The sequence below is a fragment of the Microtus oregoni genome, unplaced genomic scaffold (genome assembly GCF_018167655.1).
Source record: "Microtus oregoni isolate MIOR12 unplaced genomic scaffold, Mior012 000022F_ref0000154, whole genome shotgun sequence".
NCBI lineage: Eukaryota > Metazoa > Chordata > Mammalia > Rodentia > Cricetidae > Microtus > Microtus oregoni.
Genome location: NW_024543081.1, coordinates 17,303,741 through 17,331,033, shown reverse-complemented (window position 1 = coordinate 17,331,033; position 27,293 = coordinate 17,303,741). Strand labels below are relative to the sequence as shown.

Here is a 27,293-nt window from a genome sequence, read left to right as displayed (position 1 = left end):
GGCTTGAGGCTGGGGCCAACTGGACTCGTGAGAGCACCGTGCCCCACCGGCTCCCTCAGCTCAGCTAGCCCCCTTCCTTACCCCTAAAATTCTGGAGAACTACACCCTAGGTTCAGGGATGCGTCTTCAGTTCATAAGATTTAGAGCAGTCAGGATTAGAGATCAGAAAACATTGTGTCCAACCTGTACCTGAGGGCTCCCTCCAGACATCGGCTGTCGCATCCTGGCGTGTACGTCTAGGAATGTTGATGTCCAGCCTGCGCAACCTCTATGGAGACAGAACTTAGTCGCTGTCCCCCACCCACCCCATTCCGTTGCTCTGGCAACAGCTTGATTCAATCTTTTATTCCCTGCTGTTTCTTATATCCTTGCATGACTGCAGGGATATAGTCGTAGTCAGGCAAGCGTTCAGTTTCAAGACATTGAACTAACTTCCAAGTCCCCATCCTCCACTCACCGGGGTCTTTGTGCTCTTACTGTCATTTCACCAGGGACTCTTTCCCACGCTCCCTCCATCCAGTTTCCAGCGAGCACTTGCCCACCTGTCCTTATGAAGTCTACCTGCTCTCAGTATGAAGCCTATCCACACAGCATTTCTAAGGGGACTCTTGGTATCTGAGGCCTTGGCAGAATGGGACTACTGGGAGGCATGAAGCTCTTTTGGGTACAGTGCATGATAAACATCGATCCTCACTCACTTCATCATCTGAGTACTGGAGACTCAGTAGCAAAAGTGAAATTTTACTTCACAACCTTGCAAAATCTCCACATCCTATAAAAAAAAAAGACAAAAATGACTGACCTATAAATTTGGCTTAAAACAGTGTTTTTTTTTTATATTCCTAATGAAAGGGAAAGTATTGGCTTAGGACCCCCAAGGGCCACGTTGTAAGCATTACAGCTCAGATGGAAAGCGATCCTGGAAGTCAGGAGCCAAGGAATACCACAAAGTCAGCTTAAGTTTAGCAGTTAACAGCCCTGCTCCAAGGAAAGGTTTTCCCAATGTAACAGCTCTGCTTCGGCAGGGGAGTTTCCTCACTCTGCTCAGGTCCCCTGGAGTGTAGCAACTCTGGTCTGCTAGAGGGAGGTTTCCCAAGCGAAAGTGTTACAGTTCTGCTCAGTTCAGCATTCAGGCTCCAGCGAAAAGTTGTTATTTCTCTGCTCTGCTCTACTCTGGAGAAAAGGGGGCATCATCCAAACGTCATTCCAAAGATTTATTAAGAGGGAGGAGTTCAGGAGGGGAGGGACTGTCTCTGCCATGGCGGCAGCAGCACACTGAACAGGCACAGGACTTATATAGGGTTTCTTAGAGGTGGAGTTTTCCCAGGATGAAGGTTTTCAGAGTGGGAGTTGGTCAGATTTCAGTCCCCAAGCTTGGACATGCTCAGAGAGTGGCTAGGTTTCGTGGTCAGGGGTTGGTTGGTTTTCCTGCTCAGGGGATGGTTGGTTTTTGTATTGAATTCTGCTATGGGACAATTGCCTTTTATCCTGTCACTTAGATTGCTTTTAATAAAACATTGATGAGCCTAGTATCTCAGGTTTTTTTTATTAACTCTTATAACTTATATTAGCCCATAACTCTTGTCTGTATTAGCCACATGGCTTGGTACCTTTTTCAGTGAGGCAGTCACATCTTGCTTGCTCTGTGTCTGGCTTCCTCTCTGGGTGACGACTGAAGACGGAAACTTCTCTCTTCCCAGAATTCTCATTGCCCTGCCTCTACTTCCTGCCTGGCTACTGGCCACTCAGCATTTTATTAAAAATACAAGTGAGAGGATAAAAGACCATTGTCCTACAGCACTGCCCCCCCTTTGTTAAAAAAACAAGAACTCTGAATCTAATATTCTTTGTTTAGTTTTTTTCTCCTGACCATTATCCATAACAACTTGTAACTAACATTCGAAGCAAAGGAAAATATCTGTAGTCCATTTTTTGGTAATGTGGGCATAGTTTCCCAGGCTACTTCCTGATGATTGGGGGTGCTGATGATCTTATGGGGACCTAAAGAAAATGATTAAGTCCTGACTGGAGTATCCTGTGAGGCTTGATCATCTCAGGCAGCAGTCTTGAATCTTTTCTGGATACAAAACTCAGACATCTGGGCCATCCACACCTACCACAGATTTCTCAGGTGGTCTTCCTTGATCAAACCTGATTTTTCTTAACTCAGATTGAATCCACAGCTTCTCATTTCCTGCAGAAACAAAAACAAAACCTCTTCTCCAAAGTAACATACCTTTTGATTTAAATTTTGAAGTCAAGGCATTTTCAAAATATATATGTTGGATTAATCCAGCAGCATTTATAATAAAGTATCTTTTAGCAGCTCTTGTTCCTTCCTCAGCCATCAATTTAAAAACAGTATCCAGACTCTCTGTGTATTTTTCATCTTGATGTGGCTTTATTTTAAACTCTATTTTATTTTTATTTTTAATTTTTGCTTTTTGAGACAGGGTTTTTCTGTGTATCTTTGGCTGTCCTGGAATTCACTCTTTAGACCAGGTTGTCCTTGAACACACAGTGATCCACCTGCTGCCTCTGCCTCCAAAGTGTTGGGATTAAAGGTGTATGCTACTACACCCAACTACTCTCTCTTTTTTACTTTAAGGACTTTATCCTTTTTTTTCCAAGCCTACTTATATTTTTAAACACACAACACCATTTAGAGGTTTTTTTCATCTTTGAATCTTTCCTTACTGTATATCTTTCTTTTTCTGACCACATGAATCTTTAATTTGCTAAGCAATATGGCTAGGATTAAAGCCATGGCTTTGATGGCTGGATTCAACCCATTTCTTAGCTTTTTTTTTTTTTCTGAGAGTCTAATCTCATGGCAGAGGTACTGGCTGGAGCCATGTTAATTGCGACAGCTCTATGGCATTTCAAGGTCCCTGCCACCACCAGAAAGCATGTGGTCAGCTTTTCATCAACACCATTTAAATGTTTCATGGCAGGACCTCTTTAAAGAGTTGCAAGGTTTTGCAGCCAAAGCTGAGTCAGGAAGCCTCTCTTAAATGAGAGCGCTTGACTCTAGCAAGCAGAGCCCACCTGAGAAAGTGCTGCTATCAATAAGCCATGTTTAACTCTACTCTTTTCTATCTAGAATAACTTCCCAAGCTCTCTCAGGCTTTATGTGGATGCAATTGTCCACATGGGTGCCTGTCTGTTGACCGAGGTTTCTGTCCCGCCGAGTCAATTTCCTTTGCATCTGGGGCTAATGTAAGTTAAAAGAGTTAATAAGAAGCCTGAGAGCCGGGCGATGGTGGTGCACGCCTTTAATCCCAGCACTCGGGAGGCAGAGGCAGGCGGATCTCTGTGAGTTCGAGACCAGCCTGGTCTACAGAGCTAGTTCCAGGACAGGCTCCAAAGCCACAGAGAAACCCTGTCTTGAAAAACAAAACAAAACAAAAAGCCTGAGATACTATGCCAGTTTATAATTAATGTCAATCTCTGTGTGATTTCTTTGGGGCTGAACGACAGTTAGGCGGGACAGAAGCCTCGGTCAATAGAGTTCAGCAGGATCAAAGTGTGTTTCTTTCACTGGCCCTTTTTAACGTTTTGGCTCTGGTTTCAGGGCCAGTGTGTGTTTCTTTGGTTGGCCCTTTTACCCTACACAAGTTCTCAGCACCAAGGGGACAGAGGGCAGGGAATAAGAGACAAGGACAGGAGATAAAGGAAAGTGAGAAGGGGAAGGGAACAAGGGAGACAGGAAAGGGGTATTTGTCCGAGGGGGACAAGGACTGCCTCTCGATAGAGAGGAGACAGACATGGCCCAGAGGCAAATGGTGGTTTATAAAGGTAAAATGGGAAACCCAGTGTTAGGATGAGGTGCTTAACTTCAATCTGGCAGGTTACCCCAAAGGGGGTTTATGACTGCTGAACTTTAATACTTTGCTGGCTGGACCTTGGTAGTCAGTCTCAGGAGGAAGAGGCCAAATGAAGGAATAGACCTTGGGGGCTAGCTTTAGGAATGCAATCTAACAGTTTAGCAAGGAAGAGGAAATGGGAAAAGGGCAAGGTCTGCCAGAACCATGCTGACCACACACGAGCTGTCCAGAATCCCTTCACCTAATCGTATTTTCCTGACACACACCCCCCCTTAATTCCTTATTGACTTTGTTCTTTAGGGAAGTAGATTTTTTTCTTCTTGTCTAGCATAATTCCCATCCCAAATTTCCCATTCTTCTGGGACTCAAGATCCCTTCCCCTTTTCCTTTACACAGGCCAAACAAACGGGACAAACAAAAAGGACCCAGGTAAGAAGGTACCAGCTGATAGCTAGGGAAGACAGGAGCCTAGTACCTCCTGCTTGTCTGTGATTCATGAATGAGTTCTTAATGCCCCTCACATTCAGAATTGTTATGGAATAATCTTTTTGCACACCATGAAGATGTGTCTTTTTCAAAACACTTTCTAATTGGGTTAATAAAGAGCTAATGGCCAATACCTAGATAGGTAGAGAGGGTAGGTGGGACTTGTGGACAAAAGACAGCTCAGGGAAGATGGAGGGCGGGTTGCCAGTCAGATGCAGAGGAAGCAGGAGATGAACATGCTGTGCTGAAAAAAAGGTACCGCCATGTAGATAAGAAATATGGGTTAATTTAAGATATAAGAGCTAGTTAGTAGTAATCCTAAGCCCTAAGCTATCAGTTGAACATTTATAATTAATAATAATTCTCAGTGTGGTTATTTGGGAGCTGGCCAAAGGGACAGAACTGGCTGAAGGTCCTGACGAAAAACTCTGTCTGCAAATTATTAGGTCCATTTTTGGCCATGTGATAATTGTCTTTCTAGGTCTGGGTTACCTCACTCAAAATGATGTTTTCTAGATTCATCCATTTGCCTGCAAACTTCAAGATGTCATTATTTTTTCTGCTGTGTAGTAAGTACTGCATTGTGTAAATGTACCACATTTTCCTTATCCATTCTTCTGTTGAGGAACATTTAGGTTGCTTCCAATTTCGAGCTATGGCAAACAGTGCTGCTGTGAACATAGTTGAGCACACATCCTTGTCAAAGCCACACCTCTTAATAATGCTACTACTCTCCATGATCTTATGAGGTCCAATTCCACTCAAACTACCACACTCATGAAATAAACAACACTTACAGGTTCCAGAAATCTGAAAGTTACAAGATTCACAGTGGCCCTGCCAAGGTTACTCAAGTCCCACTGCTCATTCACAGTGAGAGTCCCCTCTCCAGGTTACCCAAGCCCCTCTGCAGATCTCTGTTTATCTGAGGTCAGCCTGGTCTACAGAGTGAGTTCCAGGGCAGCCAAGACTACTATACACAGAGATGCCTATTTCCAAAAAAGAAAGAAAGGAAGAAAGAAAGAAAGAAAGAAAAAAAAGAGTACTTGCTGCCTTACCAAAGGACCTGAGTTTGCTTCCAAGAACCCAGGAGATCGCTTAAAATCATCTGTAACTCCAGCTCCAGGGGATCTAATGCCTCTGGCCTCTAAGGACACAAGCATTTACATGCACGTACCTTATGCACACACATACCTACACATGATTAAAAATAATACAAATAAAGAAGAAAGAAAGCAGACTGTAAAAAGAGTCAGTCCCAGAAGGTGTACCAGCACAAAGTTGCCCCCTGAGCGAGCTGGGGAGTTCTTTTACAACAGTGGTTCCCAGCTCATGGTCGCAACCCCTTTGTGGGAGTCAATCGACCCTTTCACAGGGATCACCTACACCATCAGAAAACACAAATATTTACATTATGATTCATAACAGTAGCAAAGTTATGAATAAGCAGTGAAAATAGTTTTATGGTTGGGGGGGTCACTGCAATATAAGGAACCCTATTAAAGGATCGCAGAATTAGGAAGGCTGAGAACCACCGATCTATACACTTAAGGGAAGTTTCTGGTCTCCCCTGTCTGCCTTCTGTGTGAGCTCCACATCGGGGCAGACAAGCAGGCAGCCTGCTCTAAGTAGTAAAGTTTACAGTTGTCTTTCTTAATGCCAGCATTTGGGTCAGGCACTCTGGGCCATTGGGCTTTAGGCCCCGAATGCTGGCATAAGACAGTCCAAGTCACTTGGGTCAGATTCCAGGTAGTCAGGTTCTGATTGTTAAAGTGTAGGCATGCCTGCTCTGGTTTGGGGCTTTTTGTCTCTACAGTACAGACATTGTCTCTTTCCTTTTCTTTTCTCACTAGAAATTGCTAAGTAGGCAAGGCTTGCTGGCCAGCAAGCTTTAGGATCCACCAGTCTCCACCTCTCCAGGGCTGGGATTGCATGCATGCATGCATCACACCTGCGGGTGGGAGACTATGTAGGTCCTGAGGATTGAACTCAGGTCCTCATGCTTGCAAGCAAGCACTTTAGTGACTGAGCCATCTCCCAACCCCAAAGAGAACTATTCTATGAAGATTAGAAAACAGTATTCCGCATGGCACAATGTAGAAAATAATGTTTGCCTCTTCGGGAATGAAGGCACCGATTCAATAGGAAGAGGCATAAGCACACTTCCTGGAGGTGACGGCATTTGGTACCTTGAGTGAGGCTGCATTACCTGGATTACATATTTGCTAGAACGCAGTGCATAAATACATCTTTTATGTACTGTTTGGCTAACCTTGACTCAAAGTAGCTCATAACCATTGCAATCATGTCATCCCTCACACACGTGGGAAGTTCCGGGGACGCCTGCGGCATGCTTTGAAATAAATCACAATATACGAACCAGCAACAGCTGTTTGTGAAAACAGACACATGAAAACACAGGGAATGAGCCAGCACAATGCTCATGACAAACAAGATGGCAGACCAGGTAGCACTCTTTTACCCCCAAATTCGGTTAACTCTGAGATAGGTATGGCTTAAGAATTATTTAAATGTTACTTCTGTGTGTCTGGGTGTGTACGTGCACATGTATGCGTGGGTCCCACGGAAGCCAGAAGAGGGTGTTGGGCCCGTGGAGCTGGGCGCGAGGCACCGATGCGGATGCTAAGAACCTAATTCGGGGTTCTCTGGGAGAGCATGGATGTTCTTCACCACTGAGCTGCCTCTCCAACCCCATAAATATTTTTCTGAATTAGATAGAAAACATCACCCACAAATTGCAGAAGGAGCCAAATCCACCCTCAATTTTTTTTTTTTTGTTTGTTTCTCCAGGCCAGAGAGATAGGTCAGTAGTTCAGAACACTTGCTGATCTAGAAGACCCAAGTTCAGTTTCGGGACCCAAGTGACGACAATCACCTGCAGTTAGTTCCGGTGACTCCAGTGCCCCACTCTGGCATTCACAGGTACCAGAAACACATGCGGTACACATACAAACATTCACACAAAACCCTTATACACATAAAATAAAATAAAAACAAATCTTTAAAAAACCAAACAACAAACCCATCAGCGTCCCTCTCTTGAGTCCTGGCTGTCCTGGAACTCACTCTGTAGAATCAGGCTGGATTCAAACTCACAGAAATTCTCCTGCCTCTGCCTCCCCAGTGCCAAGATTAAAAGCATGTGCCACCACACCCAGAAAAAAATATTTTTTAAGTTCTTATATTTTAAGTAAAGAAACTTACACGGTTACTTTAGAACTATTTCCCTAATTTTCTCTGAACGCATTGTTTCCTGTGTTCTGCCTAACAGACTCAGCAATCCCAATACAGTCCTGCTCTCAGTCTCCTCGCCCCCTCCCCGTAGCAGAATTTTTGTGGGACCTGGATCTAATTAGGCAGGGTAGGCTGGCCAGCCAGCTCCAGAAACTCACCTGTCTCCACCTATAGGCAGTGGGACTGCAAACCAGCACCACCATGCCCTCCCTTTTTTTCCCCTTGTCTTTTTTTTTCCCCCATGCCCAGTTTTTTATATGGCGCTGGGGATTGAACTCAGGTCCTTTGGTCCTCAGGCCTGCACGGTGACTGAGGCAGTATGTGAGATTCTTCTCCAAACGCTGGCAAATAATGGCGAATAAAAATTCTTTCACAACTGTGTGCGTCCAGTTCTGTCTTAAGTCCAAAGAAACTGGCCTCGAACAGAAGTTCTTTGCAGCTAGCGTAGGTTGTCTGTAAATCTCTTTAGGGCTCCAGCTCCAAGTCGCACTTTGTGCTATTAAAACACGTCTTACAGAAATTGCAAGCTTGGCCATTGCGGACAGATGGGAGGTTGGCATAACAAAGATAGTTTGCAGTTATTTGGAAATAGGTAGGCCAGGGTTGTTTTTAGGTTATCATTAACCAGGGTCTGCCTGCCTGCCTGGCAGAATTACACTCCTTTTGATATGGAAATAGATCCTAATGGACAGTCTTGGGGAACAAGTCTTAGTAAGAATAGACCCTCAGTAACCCTCGACTCTGAGTACTAGAGCAGAGCTCTATGTATCTTTCTTTCTTTCTTTCTTTCTTTCTTTCTTTCTTTCTTTCAGACATTGTCTCTTTGTGTAGCCCTGGCTGTCCCGAACCTCAGTCTGTAGGCCAGGCTGACCTAGAACCCAGAGATCCTCCTACCTCTGCTTCCCAAGTTCTGGGATTAAAGGTGTGCGCCACCACGGCCCAGCCTAAACTCTGGGTTTCTTATCTTTCTGTAATACCTAAGAAGTCTGACTAGAACACCACTTATCTTTCAGGCCTATTGAAGGCAGTGCTCCTTAGCTAAATTCTACTTTTGAAAAGTTCTTTATAACATCACTTCATCACAGCCACTTTGCCTACTGAGCTATCTACCTCTCTAGCCCCGGTAGCGGCATTATTCCTCCCCGGGATGCAGGAGGAGCACACTGTCCCTGCCAGGGGTCAGTGGTTATCTATCCTAGCAATTGCGTGGTCAGACCTCACAGTACCACCAAATAGTCATTGTTCTTTGGCCATTGGTTGCCACAGGCCCAAGTTGTCTGCTGTTGCTGTTGATGGCAGGTATTCCGTGAATCAAGGTGGAAAGGACAGGAAAATCTGGAAAATTCCTTATTATTATAATTTTAAAAATTTTTGTGTTTTGCCTGCCTGTATGTCTGTGTGAGGGTGTCGGATCTCCTGGAACTGGAGTTGCAGACAGTTGTGAGCAGTCATGTGAGTGCTGGGAATTGAACCTAGATCCTCTGGAAGAGCAGCCAGATGTTCTTCACCACGGAACCATCTTCCCAGCCCTGAGAATCTCTCCCAAAAGCTGTGGCACATGGTCACTTAACTCCCCAGTCCAGTAAGTAAATGATGACAATAATAGTTTATTTTGTGTGTTTGAGGTTTTAATTTTTCTAGTAATTCACTTTCACTGTATTTCACACAATTATCGATCTACAACCGATTCAAAGCTTGCTAAAAATGCTGGTCCCTGGCACGCTGACAATCTGCCAGCAAATGGGAGAGCTCAGAGCGCTGCCTGATTCTCTGCTGTTCCCCAAGTGGTGCTAGCCCAGTACCTTGGTGTCACCTGGTCCCTCCAATGTCTAAGATCGAATGCACGCAGATGAGCTGGTATTCACCCAGGCTCATACACAGTTCCTGCCCTTACTCTGTGTATAGCTCAGCTCATTAAGGGCCCTGCTCATGTGACTCTGAGCCCTGCTAAAAACAATTCTTCACTGTAGGGGACTGGAGTAGACCAGGCTTCCCTAGAGCATCTAGTGGAAACAAGAGAAGGGCCCTGGAAGTAGGTGATTGATAGGTGAGTGAAACATCGGAATCATTCTCCCTGTGGCTGCTGGGGGCCCAGCCTTTGGGTATGAGGTTTGTGGGCGTTACCCGGTTTCTTTAAGGAAATGAGGCATAGTAGCTTGGGGGAGGCATAATAGGCATCTTCCAGTTTTTGTTCTGTTGGGATATTGGGGATGGAACTCTGGGATTCCTGCCTGCTAGGTAAGGGCTCTGCCACTAAGCCACACACCCTGCATTCTAGGTCTCTCTGGTCAGCCAAGGTCCGCCACCCTTCCCACATCCAGACTAAGACTCCAGCAGCCCTGATCCACTTTCATGCAGTGTTTCCTGCTCTTGTGTGGTGTCCCCAGCCCAGCATAATCACGACCTCCTTGCCTCTTGCAACCTCCTCCCTCACAACAATGGCCCAGTGCTTTGGTCCTCTGGGTGGCCCAAACCTTTGGTCTCCATCCAACTCCCCTGACAAGCAGGCCTGGAACCCCAAACACACTGGACTCACTCCCACTTGGCGCCTTTCCCAGTCACCAACTCTAGTGCTCTTCTACCCGGGTCCAGGGCCCCCGCCACGCCCTGACCTTGTCGTCTTCATCCACTCTTGTACCCAACAACTTCGTTCCTGAGAGAGACAGGCTCTGAATGACCGACGCTCAGTTTCCTCTGCATCCTAAGACGTGCCCAACTCAGTGGCTGGCAGCGGGCGATGCTACTGTGCCCAGGGCATTCAGGGATAGCCTTCCCACCCCAACCCCCACCCCGCGAGCAGCACTGACCAGGGGACCCAAGCGAACAGGTGGAGCTGGCTACAAACCCCGCCCATTGGCGCAAGCGCAGGGAGGCACACCGCGGCCGCCGTTCCCAAGCCAACGGATCAACAGGTCCAGCACCGAGAAGGAGTCTGTGAACGCCAAGAGCCTTCGCCTGCCTCTCTCCATGTGTGCTGCCGAGGTGGACCGCCACGTAGCCCAGAGATACCGGATCAAGCGAAGGCTTGGGAAGGGGGTGAGCGCAGGGACGCCCCGTCATCCGAGGGGCACTGCAGTCACCTGGGGGTCTGGTCGGCCCCCTCAAGGTCTAGTTCTTCTGACACGGGATGCTGGTTTCTAGGCTCGCGTCCTGCCTCCTCCGAGGCTCCTGGACCCACGTTTCAATAAGGAAACTGGGTAACACTCAGGGACCTCGCCCAGGAATGCAGGTCGCGAGGGTCCCCAGGTCGCAGGAGGAGTTGTATTGGTGCTCCGCCCACATTCCCTACCTTTCTGGATTCCCATAGGCTGCTCTGGGTAAGCCTGGCCTTTTCCAGTTTCTGAGGGTGAAGGGCTTCTCCCAGCATTGCTCAGGAGCACATAGCCAGGTTCAGGAAGTCTAAGTATGGGTTCACAGAATGAGAGTAGGAGCTGTGTGTGAATTCGGGTGTATTCGTGATTGTAATTGGGTCTGAATAGATGGGGCTGTATGCGTGAATGTGTGTGATCGTGGGGGTGTGTTCTGTGTATCGTGGAGGGGAACGAGCAAACAGCAATTGCAAAGGCCCCGAGGCAAAGATCTGCTTGGCTGGTGGAGACACACTACATTTTTATGCGTGGAACCAGGCGGAGATGGGAGAGAGCAACAGTGATGGCTCCCGTGGTGTGGAAGGGATCCAGGGCACCTCCAAGACCTTGGCTTTTGATTGACGAGCTGTAGCAGCTGCTCATAACATTCACTTTACAAAGCTCACCCTGTCTACTCTGGCGAGGCTCGGTGGCGGTGATGGGTGGGAGTGGCAGAGAGAGTAGACAGCCAACCCACAGGAGATGTTGGAAGTGTGCGCAGTGCACAGCAGAGCAGGGAGGGAAGGGCCCCGTCAGGCCCTGGCTATGCTCTGCAGGTCAAGTTGATAGAATTTGCTAAGCAGATGGTGTGGGAGTGTAGAGAAATATAGTGAGAATGTGTGGGGAGGTAGAGGGGTCAAAGGTCATTCCAGAGACAGCCCAGTAGTACCCACTATGGCTTCATGTCCTGGTAGGAACCTCTCCAGTTCTCATCCTCCCTCCCCTCCCCCACTCTAGAAGATGCTGCCCTTGTAGGCTCTGCCGCTCCAGGTCTTGTCACACTTTAACCCCTCCCAGAATCCAAAGCTGGGCGGTGTGTGTGTGTGTGTGTGTGTGTACGTGTGTACATGTGTGTACACTTATGTTCAGCAAGCTGACCATGTGTTCCCCAGGCCTATGGCATTGTGTGGAAGGCAGTGGATCGGAGGACTGGTGATGTAGTGGCCATCAAGAAAATCTTTGATGCCTTTAGGGACCAGACAGATGCTCAGGTAAGTGAGCAGGGAAGGTCTCTGGGGGGGGTGTGGTGAGCTGTAGGAGGGGCCCAGCACCACAGGTTTCCTGGCATTTCTGTTTCTTACAGAGAACCTTCAGGGAAGTCACGCTTCTCCAGGTAAGAGGCCCAGGCCATCCTGTCGCTTCCCTTCCCTGGGTGCAAGTCCCCACAGACAAGGGAGAAGCTGGCCCTACTGGCCCTGAGCACAGCCTTGGCCCCGCAGCAGCAACAGTCTGTCTTCCCAGGAGTTTGGGGACCATCCTAACATCATCCGCCTGCTTGATGTGATCCCAGCAGAGAATGACAAGGATATTTACCTGGTGTTTGAGTCCATGGGTGAGTGAGGCTTTGGCCAGACCCCAGCCCTGCTTAAGCAGCCTGGCTCCTTTCTGATATTCCTATGGCCCCTGGCCCACGCTGTATCTGTCACTTCCCTCTGCCCCCTGAACCTGAGCATAAAGCTGGTGAGGTTTGACTCTCCCCTGACCCTGCCTGCACTGGCCTGGTGGTGGCTCCCCATTTTGTCCCTCATTTGCTGTGTTCTCCTTTTCCCCACTCAGTTTGTAAAACAAGAACATGGAATAGGATGAAAATAATTCCGTAGACCATTCTGGTTGCAATGACAGTGAAGACAGATTCGGTAGCCCGGTAGCCAGGCAGAGAGAGCCCAGGATGGGCCGAGGGCTGGTGCAGGCTCAAAGTGGTACAGACCTGCACTCTTCACCCTCCAGACTGACCTGCGTATCCTTCCCAGACACCGACCTGAACGCGGTCATCCAGAAGGGCAGACTACTGGAGGATATCCACAAGCGGTGCATCTTTTACCAGCTCCTGAGGGCCACCAAGTTTATCCACTCAGGGCGTGTCATCCACCGGGACCAGAAGGTTGGGTCCACACTGTGCCCACAGGTCCCTGGCCCCACCATGCTCCGGGGCCTAGTGGGTCTCAAGCCCGTTCCTCTCTCCAGCCAGCCAATGTTCTATTGGATGCTGCATGCCGGGTGAAACTCTGTGACTTTGGCCTGGCACGCTCCCTGAGTGACCTCCCTGAGGGACCTGAGGGCCAGGCCCTGACGGAGTATGTGGCCACACGCTGGTACCGTGCTCCAGAGGTTCTTCTCTCCAGCCGATGGTAACAGCTGGAGACCCAGTCTACCTTGTCCCTTCAGGTCCCATAGAGTACCCTGCATCCTGGTCCTGCAGGGCCCACCTGAATACTCACTGCCCTTTCCCTGCGCTCCCATTCTGCCTCTGCTCCCTGCCCTTGCACACACCCCTTCCTGCCCCAGGTACACCCCTGGGGTGGACATGTGGAGCCTGGGCTGCATATTGGGAGAGATGCTTCGGGGGCAGCCGCTGTTTCCTGGCACATCTACTTTCCACCAGCTGGAGCTGATCCTGGAGACCATCCCGTTGCCCTCCATGGAGGGTGAGCATGTACACACTGAGGTCCCAACCTCAGCAGCCTGTCCCTAGGCATGGGATGATGAGAGCCCAAGGGCACAACTGTGGAAGGGTCCCCAGTACTGTGCAGAGGAGAGAGTCATTTGACCCGGGAACACTGAAAAGAATCCCGTGGATGGAGGGCCCAGGAGCAGCTCTGGAGCCTGGTGCACAGCGGCAGAATTGGCCACAGGACAGTGCACGCCAACAGTGACAGGAAGAGGCTGATAGTGCAGAGGGTCCAGGGGAACAAGAGTGCCGTGTCTGTGCTGGCTGCTGAGAGCAGCGGTTTTGCAGAGGGGCATGGCGAGAGGGAGACACCTCTCAAAGCCGGCTGGATGCCTGGTACTCTTAGAGAGTTCCTACTCTTTGGGTAGGACCAAAGGGAGGTGTGACCCCAGCATCCTCTATGTGATCATGTTGAGAGTGTGTGATTTCCAGGTAAGACACAGCTATGGGCACTCACCTGGACCTTCTAGACCACAGACTCTGTGAGAGGTTATTTATTATCTATGTGACCAGAAGGAATGGCTGCCCCCCCCCCTCCCAAGCCTGCCTGCTCATGCCGGTCTTCCACCCATCCACAGAGCTCCAGGGCCTTGGCTCAGACTACAGTGCTTTGATTCTGCAGAATCTTGGGTCCAAGTGAGTGGAACTTTTAGGTGTGGGGGAGGGGTGGCAGGTCGCAGGAGGGGGCCGCCATGTAGCAGCTGGCACATGAACCAGTTTGTACCAGCCCAGAGCTGCAGCGCTCATTCTCTGACTCTTAAAGCTTTAGTTACAAAAAAAAAAAAAAAAAAAAAAAGAAAGAAAGAAAAAACAAGACCCAACCCCCAAAAATGAGAACACCCAGCCTTATTGGAGAGCGTCCCTCTGAGCTGGGAGGAGGGGATGAAGAGGTGACAACCTCGGGAAGGGGACTACAAGAGTGGGATTTACACAAGCAGAACAGCGGAGGTCAGGCCACAGACAGAAGGTGCCACGGGTAGGGCCCTAGAGAGGAGACAACAGGCGGCTGCCCGCAGGCCACGGCAGACGCTGGACGCCCTCCTGCCGCCAGACACCCCCCCAGAAGCCCTGGACCTCCTCAAACGACTCTTGGCGTTTGCTCCGGATAAGCGGCTTAGCGCGGAGCAGGCGCTGCAACACCCCTACGTGCAAAGGTGAGACTCTAAGAGAGCGGACAGGGGTGGGAGCCCCAATGGCTTGCTCTCCTGCAAGTTGGGTCTCGTCACGCCTGGATCCATCTTTCTGGTCCGGTAGATTCCATTGCCCCGACCGCGAGTGGACACGGGGATCCGACGTGCGGCTCCCGGTGCACGAAGGAGACCAGCTCTCTGCACCAGAGTATCGCAACCGCCTGTACCAGGTGCTGGGACTGCGGACTCGCGTCGTCCGCTTCCACGGGCACCCTCGAAGCCTCTTACTGCAGCGACCTCAGTGCCCCCTCTGAGCGCCCCTCCCATCCCGCAGATGATCCTGGAGCGGAGGGGGAACAGCCGCAGCCCTCGAGAGGAAGGCCTGTGGGGTGCGGCCTCGCGGGTAGAGCTCAGGGCTTCCCCTGCCCGGGCTCAATTGCTCAAGCCCGGAGTCCTCCCCCAGGTCCCCGCGGAGACGCCTGCGCGAAAACGCGGACCCAGACCTCAGAATAACCCTGCTCATAACCCCGAGCACGTGGGTGAGCCTTGCCTGCCTCCCACGCACCCCTGGCCCCTTCTCTGTAGGACCACCAACGTGCGCAGCGGGAACCTAACTCCGGGGGTTGCTCTTATGACCCCACAGAAGTCCCCAGGCAGAGCTCAGACCCCCTGTTCCAATTTCCGCCGCCAGGCAGGGGGGAAAGGCCACCAGGGGCCACAGCGCAGCCACCCTCAGCACCCTCAGGGGTAAGTCGAGGTTCGGTGGGCACGGAAGAGCCTCTGCAGTACCTTTCCGTGACCCTGTGGCGCACCCCTTCCAGGTGAAGACAAACGTTAGGGTGGTGGCACCCTCCCTGACTTCACAGGCCGCGGCTCAGGCGGCCAATCAGGCCCTGATCCGCAGTGACCTGGCCCGGGGCGGTGGGCCGAGGGAGGCCGGCGCGCGACGGGTGAGCCCGGCCCTGGCCCTTCCCAGCTCCCTCCAGTGCGGTTCGTACCCCCCAGAGCCCTGCTCCACTCTTCTCCCTCCTGAACAAGTCCCTCGCCTGCGTGCAGGTCCCTTCCCGCCTGTCCCGGGAGGCCCCGGAACCCCGACCCGGTCGAAGGATGTTTGGCACCTCGGCCTCGCAGGGGGCCCAGGGCGCAGCCAGAGCTGCGCTTGGCGGTTACTCTCAGGCCTACGGGACCGTGTGCCGCTCGGCGCTGGGCCGTCTGCCTCTACTCCCCGGACCGCGTGCTTGAGCCGCCCACCCGTCTCCTTGTGGCAACCCGGCGCCGTTCCCCAGCCCCCAGCGCATCTCCCTCCTTTGTCACTCTGCATTCGAGTTCCGGGAGGGTTCCCCAAGCCTCTCTCTCCTAAAGGGGAGTAGATGGTAGTTTACACTCCACCCCAACAATTTTTTCCCCAATAAAGTTATGGGTTTTTTTTCCCCCAGCCCACTTAAGTCATCTTTCACCCACTACCACCGGAGGACTCCCTTCCTAGGTCCTAAATCTTTCCTGAGCCCCACTCTCCTGAGCGCTCTATATCCGAATCCTATACTTAGCACAAAGTACCATGTCTGCTCTCTGAGGCTTTTGCCCACTCAGCCTAGTCCTCTGGGCCAAGGAGTGTGGCGCCATTCCCCACCCAGGTGCAGGTCACCAATGACTACTTAAGACTGGAGCCACATAAAGAAAAGAGGAGAGGGTGCAGCACTTCTCTTGGCCCTTGCTACCATTTGTTGGTGACTGCAGCCTGTGACCTAACCACACAGTGACAGGCTTGTCTCCAGGTCTTGATAAAAGGACAGGAAGCACTTGAAGAGGAAAATCTTGAAAGAAAAAAAAAAAAACGCAAAATCTTCAGGGGACAATACTGTTCAAAGTACTTGGTGTGAGTTCAGATTTGTGTTGGCAATCAAGTACCCCACACAGCCTCAGAAACTGGGCTGGAGCAGAACGCAGGAATGCCAAAGCCGTTTCCCCACCTGACTAGGGAAGCTGTCTAAATCTGTTGGCCACAGTAGGGCAAATGACAAAAGGGACAAAGGTAGGGGAAGCTGGGCAGAGTTGGAACCTGCATAGCAGTGATACTGGGCTAGATGAGACAGAGGCAGGAAGCAAATGATTGGGTATAGGAGAGGGTGGGTATGATTCCAACATGGCGGAGAGCCAGTCAGAACTGGAGCCAAAAGGTTTGTCTCCTGAAGTGGCTGACTGCCAATGTGGTCAGTGCATGGTTTCAAGAGGCTGAGGCATAGCTCCAAGTTGATGACAAACAGAGCAAGGAGTCTGAGGGTGAACACCAGAAATCAGCGTGCCTGCAAGCCAAGACCTGGCTATCAGGGCAGAAGGGTTCAGGCTGGACAGGAGCTGAAAGATAAACGTTGAGAAGTGTCTGCTGGGCTTGAAGGCTGGAGAACCAGATGATGGTCTACATGATGGCCCAAAAGAGCCAGGGGTTTGTATGGGGGTTGCAGGGATGGGAGACATATTTGTGCCAGCATGGAGGATTAAGAGTTCCCCACCAGGAATCATGGTTTTCCAAAAAGGAACCTAGGAAGGCCACAGGGTTAAAGGCTTCATATAAATTGGACAGTTAAACCTATTTGGGGACATGCTGGGTTTTTTTTTTTTCCCCTCATAGGATCTCACTGTGTAGCTCTGGTTGGCCTGGAACTTGCTGTGCCAGGCTGCCCCAGAACTTAAAGAGACCAGCTCACCTGTGCCTCCCCAGCACTGGGCTCTGGGAGTTTGTGCGCATTGTGTTTATTGTAAATGTAAGAACACAATACGCTGCTTCAGAAAGGTGTGAAGGGGCGGCCAGGGGTCTCAGAGAGCCCCCAGAAGGACTACCAGCCTCCACTTTTGCAATGCAGAGCTCAACAGGTCTGAGCTTGAGCAGTGACGCACAGGACACCAGACCATGAGCTCTAAGAAGCTAGGCAGTGAGCATGCCAAGACTAGGAAACACTCCAGCTCATCCGGTTCCTAGGGGACCATGCACACCTGGCCAGGAACTTGGGGATTTTTTTGACAGTGAAATGTAATAGCATGAATCCAGTCACTGCCCAAATCCCAGTATCCTCCCTTCTTCAGCTGCTGGAGTCAGAAGGAACTACTTAGTGGCTTTCTTTTCATGTCTTTGCTCTCTTGGGATTTCACATGAGTGTTCACACACACAACACAGGTATAAACTATTTGGAAAGAAGACAGCAGAAATATATTTCTCATTGCCTAGCGGAGTGTGGGGGGGGGGGCGACACTCTATGCATTTGATGCTGTGCCAAATCAAAATCTTTGGAGGTAAGAAAAGATAAATGTAACCAGGGACCTTGGACAGATTCTTTTTGTTGGTGACAAATAGAAATGGATCAAGGTGGAGTGGTGGTGGGGGCAGGGTCTGCTGTCCCTTAGTGGTTGCTGGGGCTCAGGTTGGTCCGTATTCAATCTTCTCCCTTTTGCTGAGACCCAAACACTACATACAGCCTCTTTCCAGACTTTGGCTTAGGAACTTATTGAAGCCAGGGTCACAGAAAGTCTGTCCAGACTGCTTTATTGTACTGCAAAGTCCAGTGCTCCCCACTTCTGGCTTCTCTTCAAGTGCTACCCAGAGACTGGCTGGAGAAGGCAAATGTGACTTAAGGCGGCCCCAGTAGATACTTGGCAGCTACTTCCCAGTGGCCCGCCCTGTCCAGATCCATGTCTTCTCCACAGCAGGAGGACAGAGCCAAGAAAGTGCTAGGAGGCAGTGAGGAGACAGAGTGGAAGCAGGGAGTTCCAGAGAGAGAGAGAGAGATGGAGGTGAGGAGGGACGGGAGGAGGCTGTCTCCAGAGGGAGGCTGTGAGATGGACACCCTGAGAAAAAGCCCTGAGATAAAAGGCCCCAAGAGGCAACAGAGGCATAAAGTGAGGAGTCCATGACAAACTGGCGAATAAGGCAGAGATACGGATCCCTGAGGTGAATTAAGCCCCAAAGTGGACCTGAGTCCAGGAGATGGTGGAGGCCTGAGGTAAGGGAGGTGACGAGGAAGAAGCACTGAGCAGAGGGGCTGAGCTCCTAGCGTGGAGAAGCCAAGAGTGAGAGGCAGTGTGGCTATCAGGTGAATTCAAGTGCAGCTCAGTTCAGGCGGTTGTCAGCCAGATCCCAGACGGCTTTGACACCAGTCTGGCAGCCACCAGTCCATCGGGACCAGGCGGGTGCTACGAGCGTGGTATGGCAGTGATGCAGAGTCCTGGCCTCCGAGACCAGAAGACTCATTTTTTGCTTTTGAATGTACCCAGAATCTTGGGAACAAACTTGCCCATTTTACTGTCTCTGGTGTCCTCATCTGCCAGGTTGTCTCCTGCCCCAGTATTGCCAGCTTCCTCCTTTTTGCAGAAGACCTCGAAGCGACTGTAGACACGTTTTTCTTTGCGCATGCTCTCCATGCGGCGCAAGAGCTTGTCACGCTCCTCTGCGCTGGCCGGCAGGGTGCGGCTGAGCCGGCCTTGTGTCCCTATGCTGTCTGAGCGGAAGATGGCTGAACACTTGTCCTTGTCGGACATGTCTGGAGTCAAGTCTCCTGCAGTTGTTGGGCGACCTAGCTCAGGACTGCTGTGAGCTGGGCCTGGAGCAGGGACTCCGCGGTGCTTCTGGCCATGGGCACTGATTTGCTCCAGAATGGCCTTCGTGTCATCTCTCAAGTTGCTGCTGTATAAGGCATTGGCAGTAGCTGAAGCTAAGCGTACCTTTGAGCTTCTCTCTTCTGCGGCAGCCTCTGTGCTGTCACCCCGACCCAGCGAGGGCCGCCGGGGACTCTCAGGCTGCCCATTTTCCTGTGGAACTGGGAAGCTGCCCTCATCCTCCCCTCGCCGTTCGCCTTTGGGGCTCAGAAACTGCCTAAGGCGGAGGGAGCCCTTTCGCAGGACTTCCATGGGACCACCAGCCACCTCTTCCGTGGGCCCTGTCTTCGAAGTCTCCCCAGCGAAGGTGAGACTGCCTCTACGCTCAGGGACAGGAGGCACCGGACTGCCCCTGCGTTCAGGCACTGGGGGCACTGGACTGGTCCTGCGCTCAGGTAGGGGCACCGGGCTGCCCCTCCGGTCTGGGTAGGGAGAAGTGGGACTCCCCTTCTGCTCAATCAATCCTGTGGTCGGGCTGCCCCTCCGAGTGGGGAATCCAGGTGTAGGGCTCCCCTTGCGCTCGGGGTGAGCAGGAGTGGGGCTCCCTTTTGGCTCAGAATAAGGCAGCTGGTGCGTTCCGGGCCCTTCAAGTGGAGGGCTATCTCGCCCTTGTGGAGACAAGGAGCGAGCCTGGGCGGAGAGCAAGCGTGAAGGCAGGCGTTCTGTGCTGCCCAGTGTGTCGAGCAGCTGCGCAGCGGTCAGTGAAGCTGCTCCTGGGTGTCGCTCTGCCTCCTGATGTAATTGCTGTGCGAAGGAGTCCCGCAAATCAAGCAAGCAACTCTCAAGGCTGCGGCGCTCAGTTCCCGCTCCTCCTGGTGCTACCACCTCCTCCCGCCAGGACTGGGCCACTACAGCCTTGCTGTGGCTGGAGGCAGTGATGGTACCACCTGCACCACCAGGGTCCCGGGCAGGACCCTTGTATTTCTCCAGTAGCTCCGCCACTTTCGCCGAGGCGCTGGAACGAACAGCCTCTCCACTGGGACCCACAGTTTCACTGACTGTCTGCTCTTTATGCAGCAGCTGGACCTTTTCTGTGGTGGTTGCTGTGGTCCCACCAGTACCCTCGGCCTGTGAGGCAAAGATGAGGGATGAGCGCAACCTTGAGCTGCGTTGGATGAGTGGATTCAAGCGTGAGCGGAAGGAGTCCTGCTTAACCAGACTTGTTTCCTCTGGGCCCTCTCTTTCGGAGCTATCGCCACCACCGCTTCCTGAGCCTGGCTTTGGTCCCTTGGCTGGGAACGGTGCAGGAGTGCGGAAGGCGGAGGGGAGCAGGTCTCGGCCTCCAGGAACCAGCACTTCATCTTCATAGGCCTCAGCCTCCATAGGAAGACCCTCCTCCCCACCATCACCATGGCAGCCGCTCAGGTAGGAAGCAACGCGCCATTGACGTAGCCCGGCCCGTCCCTCGGTTCCACCCCTGCGCTCAGGCTCCACCTCCGGAGTTGTGTCCAGACCTTGCCTCGTGGATACTTGGCATGGAAAGCGCTGACCCAGGTTGGGACGTGGGGCCCCATTAGGTTCCATACCACGAGGTCCGGTTCCAAAGGCAGGATCCGAACCGTGGCGTACCTCTCGAGAAGCGCTGGATGGAACATATTCTAGCCGTTGGTGCACATCAGCACCGAGTTCTGGGAAGCGGGGCCCAGCACCTAGTGCAAAGTCATCAGGGTCCGCAAAGCCAGGTCGGCCTGCACGAATCTTCTCAAAGAGGCCCTGCGGGCGCGTGGGTGCAAACTGTGGATCCCACTGGTAATGCTGCTGGTAGAGTTGGTCACGTTGGAAGTGGCTGGTCTGGAAACGGAAGTCATCACCATGGCTGAGGAATGTCTGTCGTGACACCTGCCGTGCAGCCGCAAAGTTCTCCATGGCTCCAGCTCCATCAGCTGCTGTGTAGCTGTGCCGCTTGAAGGCATCCATCTCCAAGTGCCGGGCCTGGAAGAAGCCCCGGTGTCCTGCTAGCTCTCCGATAGGTCCAGCCTCAGTGGGACGCGCCAGTGACCGGTGCCCTGCGTGGGGCTCCAATGCACCCCCAGGCATACGCTGCAGTTCCTCACGGCGGAAGGCCGACAGGAAGTGGCGGTCAGGGTCTAGGAAAGAGGGGAAGCCCAGGCCTTCTTCCCGCGGCGGTGGGAATAGGAGGTGCGCCCGTTTAGGGAACGAAAAAGGTGTTGGTTGTCCAACCCCGGGGACGCCCACCAGAGGCCCAGCCCCAGAGTATGGAGCAAGTGCATAGGCATCCATGCGGGCTAGCATCCCAGCTGAGGGCACCAGTGGCTCTGACTGCGCGAAGAGGATGCGGAACTCTTCATCGAAGCTGGAGACCAGCTCTCCCTGGAACACATGAGCCAGGCTGCGGTGGATTTTCTCAAAGGACCACATGAAGCTGTGGGCAGGAGAGCAGAAGTCAGGGAGAAGAAGTAGGGCCACAAAGGCATCAGTTGGATAATCAGGGAATTGGGGTTTGTAAGGAGCGGGGCAGAAGGGCTGTGGCAAGGAGGGCTTTATGGGAAAGAACTGCGACCACGGAGGAGGACTCTGTGGGAGAGGGCCAGGACTGAGGGAAACCCACTGGGCATACCTATAACTGCCGCTCATCACTACAGCACAGTCCACCAGCAAGAACTTCTCCTTCAGATGGCCCTTGAACGACTTCCCAGTGCGGCAGTAATAGGTAGGCCCTGCCACTGTGCGCACACGCAGGAACTGGAAGAAAGGGGAGTCAGGTCTTCCTCAAAGGTATTTTTCCCTCCACTCCCCTGGCTTGGTCACTCACATCCACGTGGTGCAGGTTGACGCGACACTTGTCGGCCATGTCTAGGAAGTGCTGAGCGTTCATTTCATCCAGCAGGATGTAGACTGGGACTCGCCTTGCAGCGGCCTCTAGGACTTCACTGAGCAGATCCACGTCAGTGAACATGTCCATCACCACGGCAACCACCTGGGAGGAGGTGGATATCAGGTCAGCCGCAGGGAAGGGTCCTGCCCCTCTACCTATCCCCAGCCATACTTTCACCCACAAGCACTGTAAAATAACCATTAGCCCACCCCAGGAGAGTGGCCACAACTGGGAGGGCAGTAAAAAGGACCCCTGTAGAGGGTCACAGCCTATACTTTTAAGGTACTTCATAGGGTGGGGTGGGGGGCTGCAATCCTGACCCAGTGTATTCAGATCCCAAGTTGTCCTGGCAGACTTAATGAGGGATGGGGGGGGGGGGGGTTGTCACAACCTGGAGCAGGGACAGAAGCTAGGTGTGCTACCTTACCTAATCTTCCCAGGTTTTGTGGCAGTGTTTTTTTTTTTTTTTTTTTTTTTTTTAATACAGGCTGGACTGTTACTACATAGTCCAGGATGGCCTCAACCTCCCTGGCTTTTTGTTGTTTCTGTTTGCCAACTGCTTTGGGGGTGGGTTACTCTGATCTGGGCCAGGTCTAAAGAGACCAATATGCCAACGGCCCCAAGTTTCTGGGTACTGGTCATGAATCTGGACAAGCATATATAGAGAGGCCATTAACCAAGTCCCAGGTGACAATGGACAAACTGCAGTGACCCTCCTGCTGAGGTCTGGCTGGCCAGCCCTGGCATCCCCAGCACCAGTAAAGCTTTTATTCTCCCACTCCCTCCTATTCATGTTTCAAGATCCAGCTCAGGCTGCCCCTCACTATCCATCGAGCCCATAATGCACCTGCTGGGCAGAGCGGATCATCCTCCGAGCTTCATCTTTGATGCTGGGGCTGTCAGGTGGTGGTGGCTGAACCAGTGTGGTGACCTCTGTGCCTTGGAAGCCAAAGGTCAGGGGCCAGCCCAGGTCCAGCTCAGGCACAGCCTGGTCTGAGTTCACTGGCCAGTAGGTGCCTGAGGAACCATCCATGTCCACATCAGGAGGGCTGCCTTCAGGGGCTTCTCGGGCCACATATTGTGGGGGCTGCAGGTGGCGGCTCACATATTCCACTTCCTCAGGGCACAGGAAGTCAGGTGCCCCCTCAGACGCCAAGAAGCGGTTGTAGGCTTCTCTCCCACCCTCAGTCAGTGCATCCACGGCCAGTCGGTAGTACTCTTTGTAGTGAGGTGGCAGGTACCCAGGTGCCAATGGGTTGTCCCCCTGTGAGCTGCTCTGAGAGCGACGGGCCATGTTAGGGCCAGGGGCCTGGAGGGGCAGGAAAATGCGTTAACTAGTGGCAGTAGGACCCACTTACCTTACCCTCACGAGTGGACACACACAGTTGCCAGAGCTGCTAGATCATGGGTTTGGCTTATGCCTGGGAGGTCTTTGAGGGCTCAACCAAGATAGTCTCAGAAACAGTGCTGTGGGCCATTGGCCCTAAATCCTCTTCCTGGGGCTGAGACCTTGTTCTCAGCAGGGTCTCAAGGATTGTCAGTGTTTGCCCCCTTCTAGGCAGGTAAGAGGTCCCACCTACCCCTCCTTCAGGGTCAATATATTTGTGGCCCATTTACTTTGTGGATCTTAAAATAAGTTGTTGGTTAAGACACAAATGCAGTCCAGTAGTGAGATTATCCCATCCCCCCCCCCCCCCAGCGACTAGTCTTGTTGGCCCCTGCCTCTACTGCCTGAAGATCCTGGGCAGTGTTCTGGCCTGTTACCTTCACTGTACACACCTGGGAGGGGTGGCAAGACACTGTACCTGGCCCAAGGTGAGCACAGTGGAGACTGACTCATCCGGGGTTGATGGCCTTAAACCCCACCCACACCTCTTCCCTGGGCCCACACCTGTATATTCCCACAGCCCCTGCACTCATCTCCCTGCCCCAACTCCTAAACTTTCCATCTCTCGAAAAGCATCAGCCTTCGCTACTGTCCCATCTCAGCCCCTCCCTTGTAGGGTCTCTACTCTAAATCCTCCCAGACCCACCCGTGCTGACGGCAATAAAGGCATTCCCAAGACTCTGAATCACACCCTCTCCCCGATACGCTAAGAACGGAGGTAGGGCCTTTACCACACGGCTTGCCAAGTTGTCAGGGCCCCATTACCACGGGTGCTCCAGTACCACAGTTCTTGTTCTTCGGTGGCTGGGGGCGGGAGAGGGGGACGGACACAGAAGCTTGTGCTTGAGGAAGGCATTAGAAAAAACAACCTAACACCCAGAATCCTGCACCTCTGGCCCTGGAAGTTGCCTTAGGGCAGGCTCACCCCATTCCCCATTGCTCCTCGGGTTTGGAACGGCTTGGGACTCTTGCCCTGCCTAGCACACAGGTTCCTGGATGTTAGTCTGGACTAGGAAAAGTAATTCTGCCCAGGAAGAGGAGTGGACCAGTGATACTGGCAGGATGGGGAACTAACTGCTGTTATTTTGATAACATTGGGGGTCAGGACTCTGCTGTGTGTGACCCAGGGAGCTATAGTGCCTGCCATCCCTGGGGGCAACACATTAACAAACCCAAATATGACTGAGCTTGGGGGCGGGGACACTCCAATGTCTACTTGCCCTAAGAAGAATGCTCTAAATTCCCTTTGGGGCACTGCCCTGACTGTAGGCAGTTGGTTTTCTTTCCTGTCTGCAGTGTAAGGTGTGGCACACTCTTCTGGGGAGATCAAGGCAGACCACCTGGGGTAAGAATGCTGGCATGTGTGCTTGGGCAGCCCCCTTACTGCACCCAGTCTTCAGCAGGCTCACACTACCTGGAGCGTGCTCCCTCGGGGTACTTCCTGATATAAGGAAAACTGAGATCTGAAACTGTCCGGCCTGTGGACTTCTGGCCAGGAACCATCAAAGACAAATGGTTGGGAAGGGACCCTAGTCCTGAGTGGCCACTGTGGGACCTGGCCACCCACGACCTCAAATGCCCTTATGTTCTCTCACTGACCCACATTCCCCCCCTTGACTATGGACTGGCAGTGACCACTCCTATCAGCAATGAACCCCAACAGCCTGCTCGAAGACATTTGCCTATCCAAGTGGGGCCTTACTTAGGTAAGAGCCTATCCCACCCAAATCAATGACTCAGCAGGAATCTGACCTCTGACCTGAAGCCACTCTCCAGGCCCTTCACCAGTAACAGCACAAGAAAATGTCCCTTCCCCTCCTACCTGACAGGAGGTAGTGTTTCGGCGTCTGGAAGTGGGGGGAGGGTCCCATGGGGAGCACCTTGGGCTACTACACAAAGATGGTGACCATGGCCAAGTAAAGGGTGGGCGGTAGGAGACATGAAACTGAGAGATGGGAATTGGTGGGATGGGGCTCAAAGACGGGAAGTTGCTGAGTTACAGCTTGCGGGTTAGGCACTGAAAGGCCCCAAGGGTATTACTGTACCCCAGGAAGTTAGCCGCTACCCAGGCCAGGTGTCTTTATCAACTCATCTAGTCCAGGGATGTGGGACCAGGAGTTAGCAAACTCCATTTTTCCCTGCCCTCCACACAGGGATTCAGCCCTGGACACCTGATTCATGGCGGCTTGGGGAGAGGCTCCGGGAAAGGTACAGGTCTTGCCCAGTTAACATCTAGGCCGCGAAGACGAGTGTGTCCCACCGTTTCTTCTGCCTCCTCCTTGCCGGCATGCCCCTAGAACACCCCTCACCCAGTACCCCGGAGAGCAGTCACCCCGTCCCCGACCCAGCCCCACGCACGCTCTCACTGCACCGCCCGGCCCAGGTCCCGAGATCAGACCCAGGTACCGCGCGCGCGGAGGTCCCGGCCTCCAGTCCCGCGCGCGGCGCAGTGCCCGGCCCGCGCCGGGGAAGGGGCCCTACCTGCCCAGGTGAGCGGGGTCTCGGCACAGGGGCAGCAGGAGCCCACCGCCGCCCAGCGGCCTCGCGGTCTGGTCCGTCCGGCAGCCACTCCCCGCCGCGGCCCGCCCGCCCGTTCGGCCTGATTCACGCGCCCGCCCCCGCCCCGCCCGCGCTCTGCCTCCTGCCTGCCCGGGCAGCACCTGGGCGGGGCGGCCCCACCCCGACGCGCCCGCATTCCTGCGCCCTCCGCGGCCCGGACTCCGGCCGCGACCCCCGAGTTCCCCAGTCTGGCCTCGCTGGCACCCCCGGCCACCACCCCCAACCGCGACCCCCGAGCGCTCCGGTGGCGTCCCAGAACTGCGCCCCGGACTCTGGCCAGCGCCACTCGGTACTGCCGGCGCTTCTTCTTTCAGGACCCCGAGGTTCCTTGAACCCATAGTTCAACGAATAGTACGAACTGATAGTTCGAAGCCCCTACTGCCGACCCCTGACCCTCGCCCCGGAAGTTGAGGTGACTCGGAAGTTCCGGCTTAGTCGCTAGGAAACTGGCCAGCCCGACGTGAGGGGCGGGGCTTCTGGCCTCCTCGTTGCGAGTGGCAGGTGAGGCAGGTGAGACCGCAGACGCGCGGGATGACCGCCTTGCAACACACAGACACACCTCTGGTTTCCCCACTTCACTCCCTGCAGGCTCGTCCTCTCACATGAGACCGACGGCATAGGAACTCCACGCGCTTTCCCACCCATATGCCCAACCATATAGGGGATTCTGTGCGCTCTCACCCTTGTACCCAAGGGACCCCCTCAGACGCAAGGGGACCTCGGATGACCCACAAGCAGAAGTCCCTCCGCCACACAGAATCCCGCACACCAAGCTCCACCCCTCATCTCACGTTAAGAATTCCTCCTTGAACCCTCCCACCAGTGGTCCTGGCACTCACTGATCGTGTCTTCCCTCACACCAGCTGAAAGCACAGAGGTCTCTTCTTCACACCTGTGCATTAAAGAGTCTGCACTCAGGATACTGCAACCCTCTGTAGACAGGAAACCTCATGTACATATCAACCCCACACATCACCCATACACCTAAGCACTTAGTTCCTCCTTGGTCCCTAGTCTGCCCAGTTTTCCCTCTTAGGCCCTGGCCTGAACTCAGTGTGTCCAAGCCAGCTCCCCGTCCACCAGTTCTCCTGCCCCGAGTTCTCAATGTCTGTAAGACAGCCTTCAAGTCACTTTCTGGCCCTATTTTCAGGATAACATTTCATTAACTTTATTCCCAAATGTTCCTGTGGCACCAGCAGGGTGGGAACATAGGTGTATGGATTGCGCTACCTGGGTTTCCTATTCATTGGGCCCTAGGAGGGGTTCTAGAGCCCTGGAGGACTCTTACACAGGTTGGAGTGGAAAGAAGACTCTTCAGAGGGGAATGAATGGGGTCACACACCTTGTATACTAGGGGGAAGAGCATTGCT

The 27,293-nt window shown here is 52.8% G+C and overlaps 2 protein-coding genes across 3 annotated transcripts; one reads left to right on the top strand and one right to left on the bottom strand.

Annotated features, from left to right (window-relative positions):
* The first annotated feature begins 10,514 nt into the window (after positions 1-10,514).
* Mapk15 (mitogen-activated protein kinase 15) lies at positions 10,515-15,916 on the top strand. 2 transcript variants are annotated; one of them, XM_041672490.1, is made up of 14 exons: positions 10,515-10,604; positions 11,809-11,907; positions 12,000-12,029; positions 12,158-12,248; positions 12,667-12,797; positions 12,881-13,044; positions 13,202-13,341; positions 13,943-14,000; positions 14,381-14,518; positions 14,619-14,724; positions 14,829-15,033; positions 15,138-15,241; positions 15,316-15,444; positions 15,551-15,834. In XM_041672490.1, the coding sequence occupies exons 1-14, from the start codon at positions 10,536-10,538 to the stop codon at positions 15,734-15,736; spliced, it is 1,650 nt and encodes a 549-aa protein (XP_041528424.1). In that variant the 5' UTR covers positions 10,515-10,535; the 3' UTR covers positions 15,737-15,834. The 2 variants fall into 2 exon arrangements, with proteins under 2 accessions (XP_041528424.1, XP_041528425.1); XM_041672491.1 differs by adding an exon at positions 10,710-10,885 and having other exon boundaries at positions 10,557-10,604; positions 15,316-15,916.
* Positions 15,917-17,672: 1,756 nt separating this feature from the next.
* Fam83h (family with sequence similarity 83 member H) lies at positions 17,673-25,957 on the bottom strand. The gene is made up of 5 exons (XM_041672357.1): positions 25,846-25,957; positions 22,825-23,286; positions 21,915-22,079; positions 21,720-21,844; positions 17,673-21,524 (listed from the first exon to the last, which is right to left on the bottom strand). Exons 2-5 carry the CDS (start codon positions 23,269-23,271, stop codon positions 18,734-18,736), a joined length of 3,528 nt encoding a protein of 1,175 aa, XP_041528291.1. The 5' UTR covers positions 23,272-23,286; positions 25,846-25,957; the 3' UTR covers positions 17,673-18,733.
* Positions 25,958-27,293: the final 1,336 nt, after the last annotated feature.

Excerpts from the sequence above, each read along its gene's own strand:
- Mapk15 (XM_041672490.1), top strand. The coding sequence starts at position 10,536 with ATGTGTGCTGCCGAGGTGGACCGCCACGTAGCCCAGAGATACCGGATC. Across the intron at positions 10,605-11,808 it reads AGCGAAGGCTTGGGAAGGGG|GCCTATGGCATTGTGTGGAA; the intron begins GTGAGCGCAGGG and ends TGTGTTCCCCAG. Across the intron at positions 14,725-14,828 it reads ATCGCAACCGCCTGTACCAG|ATGATCCTGGAGCGGAGGGG; the intron begins GTGCTGGGACTG and ends CCCATCCCGCAG.
- Fam83h (XM_041672357.1), bottom strand. The coding sequence starts at position 23,271 with ATGGCCCGTCGCTCTCAGAGCAGCTCACAGGGGGACAACCCATTGGCA. Across the intron at positions 22,080-22,824 it reads TGATCCGCTCTGCCCAGCAG|GTGGTTGCCGTGGTGATGGA; the intron begins GTGCATTATGGG and ends ACCTCCTCCCAG. Across the intron at positions 21,845-21,914 it reads TCAACCTGCACCACGTGGAT|TTCCTGCGTGTGCGCACAGT; the intron begins GTGAGTGACCAA and ends CCTTTCTTCCAG.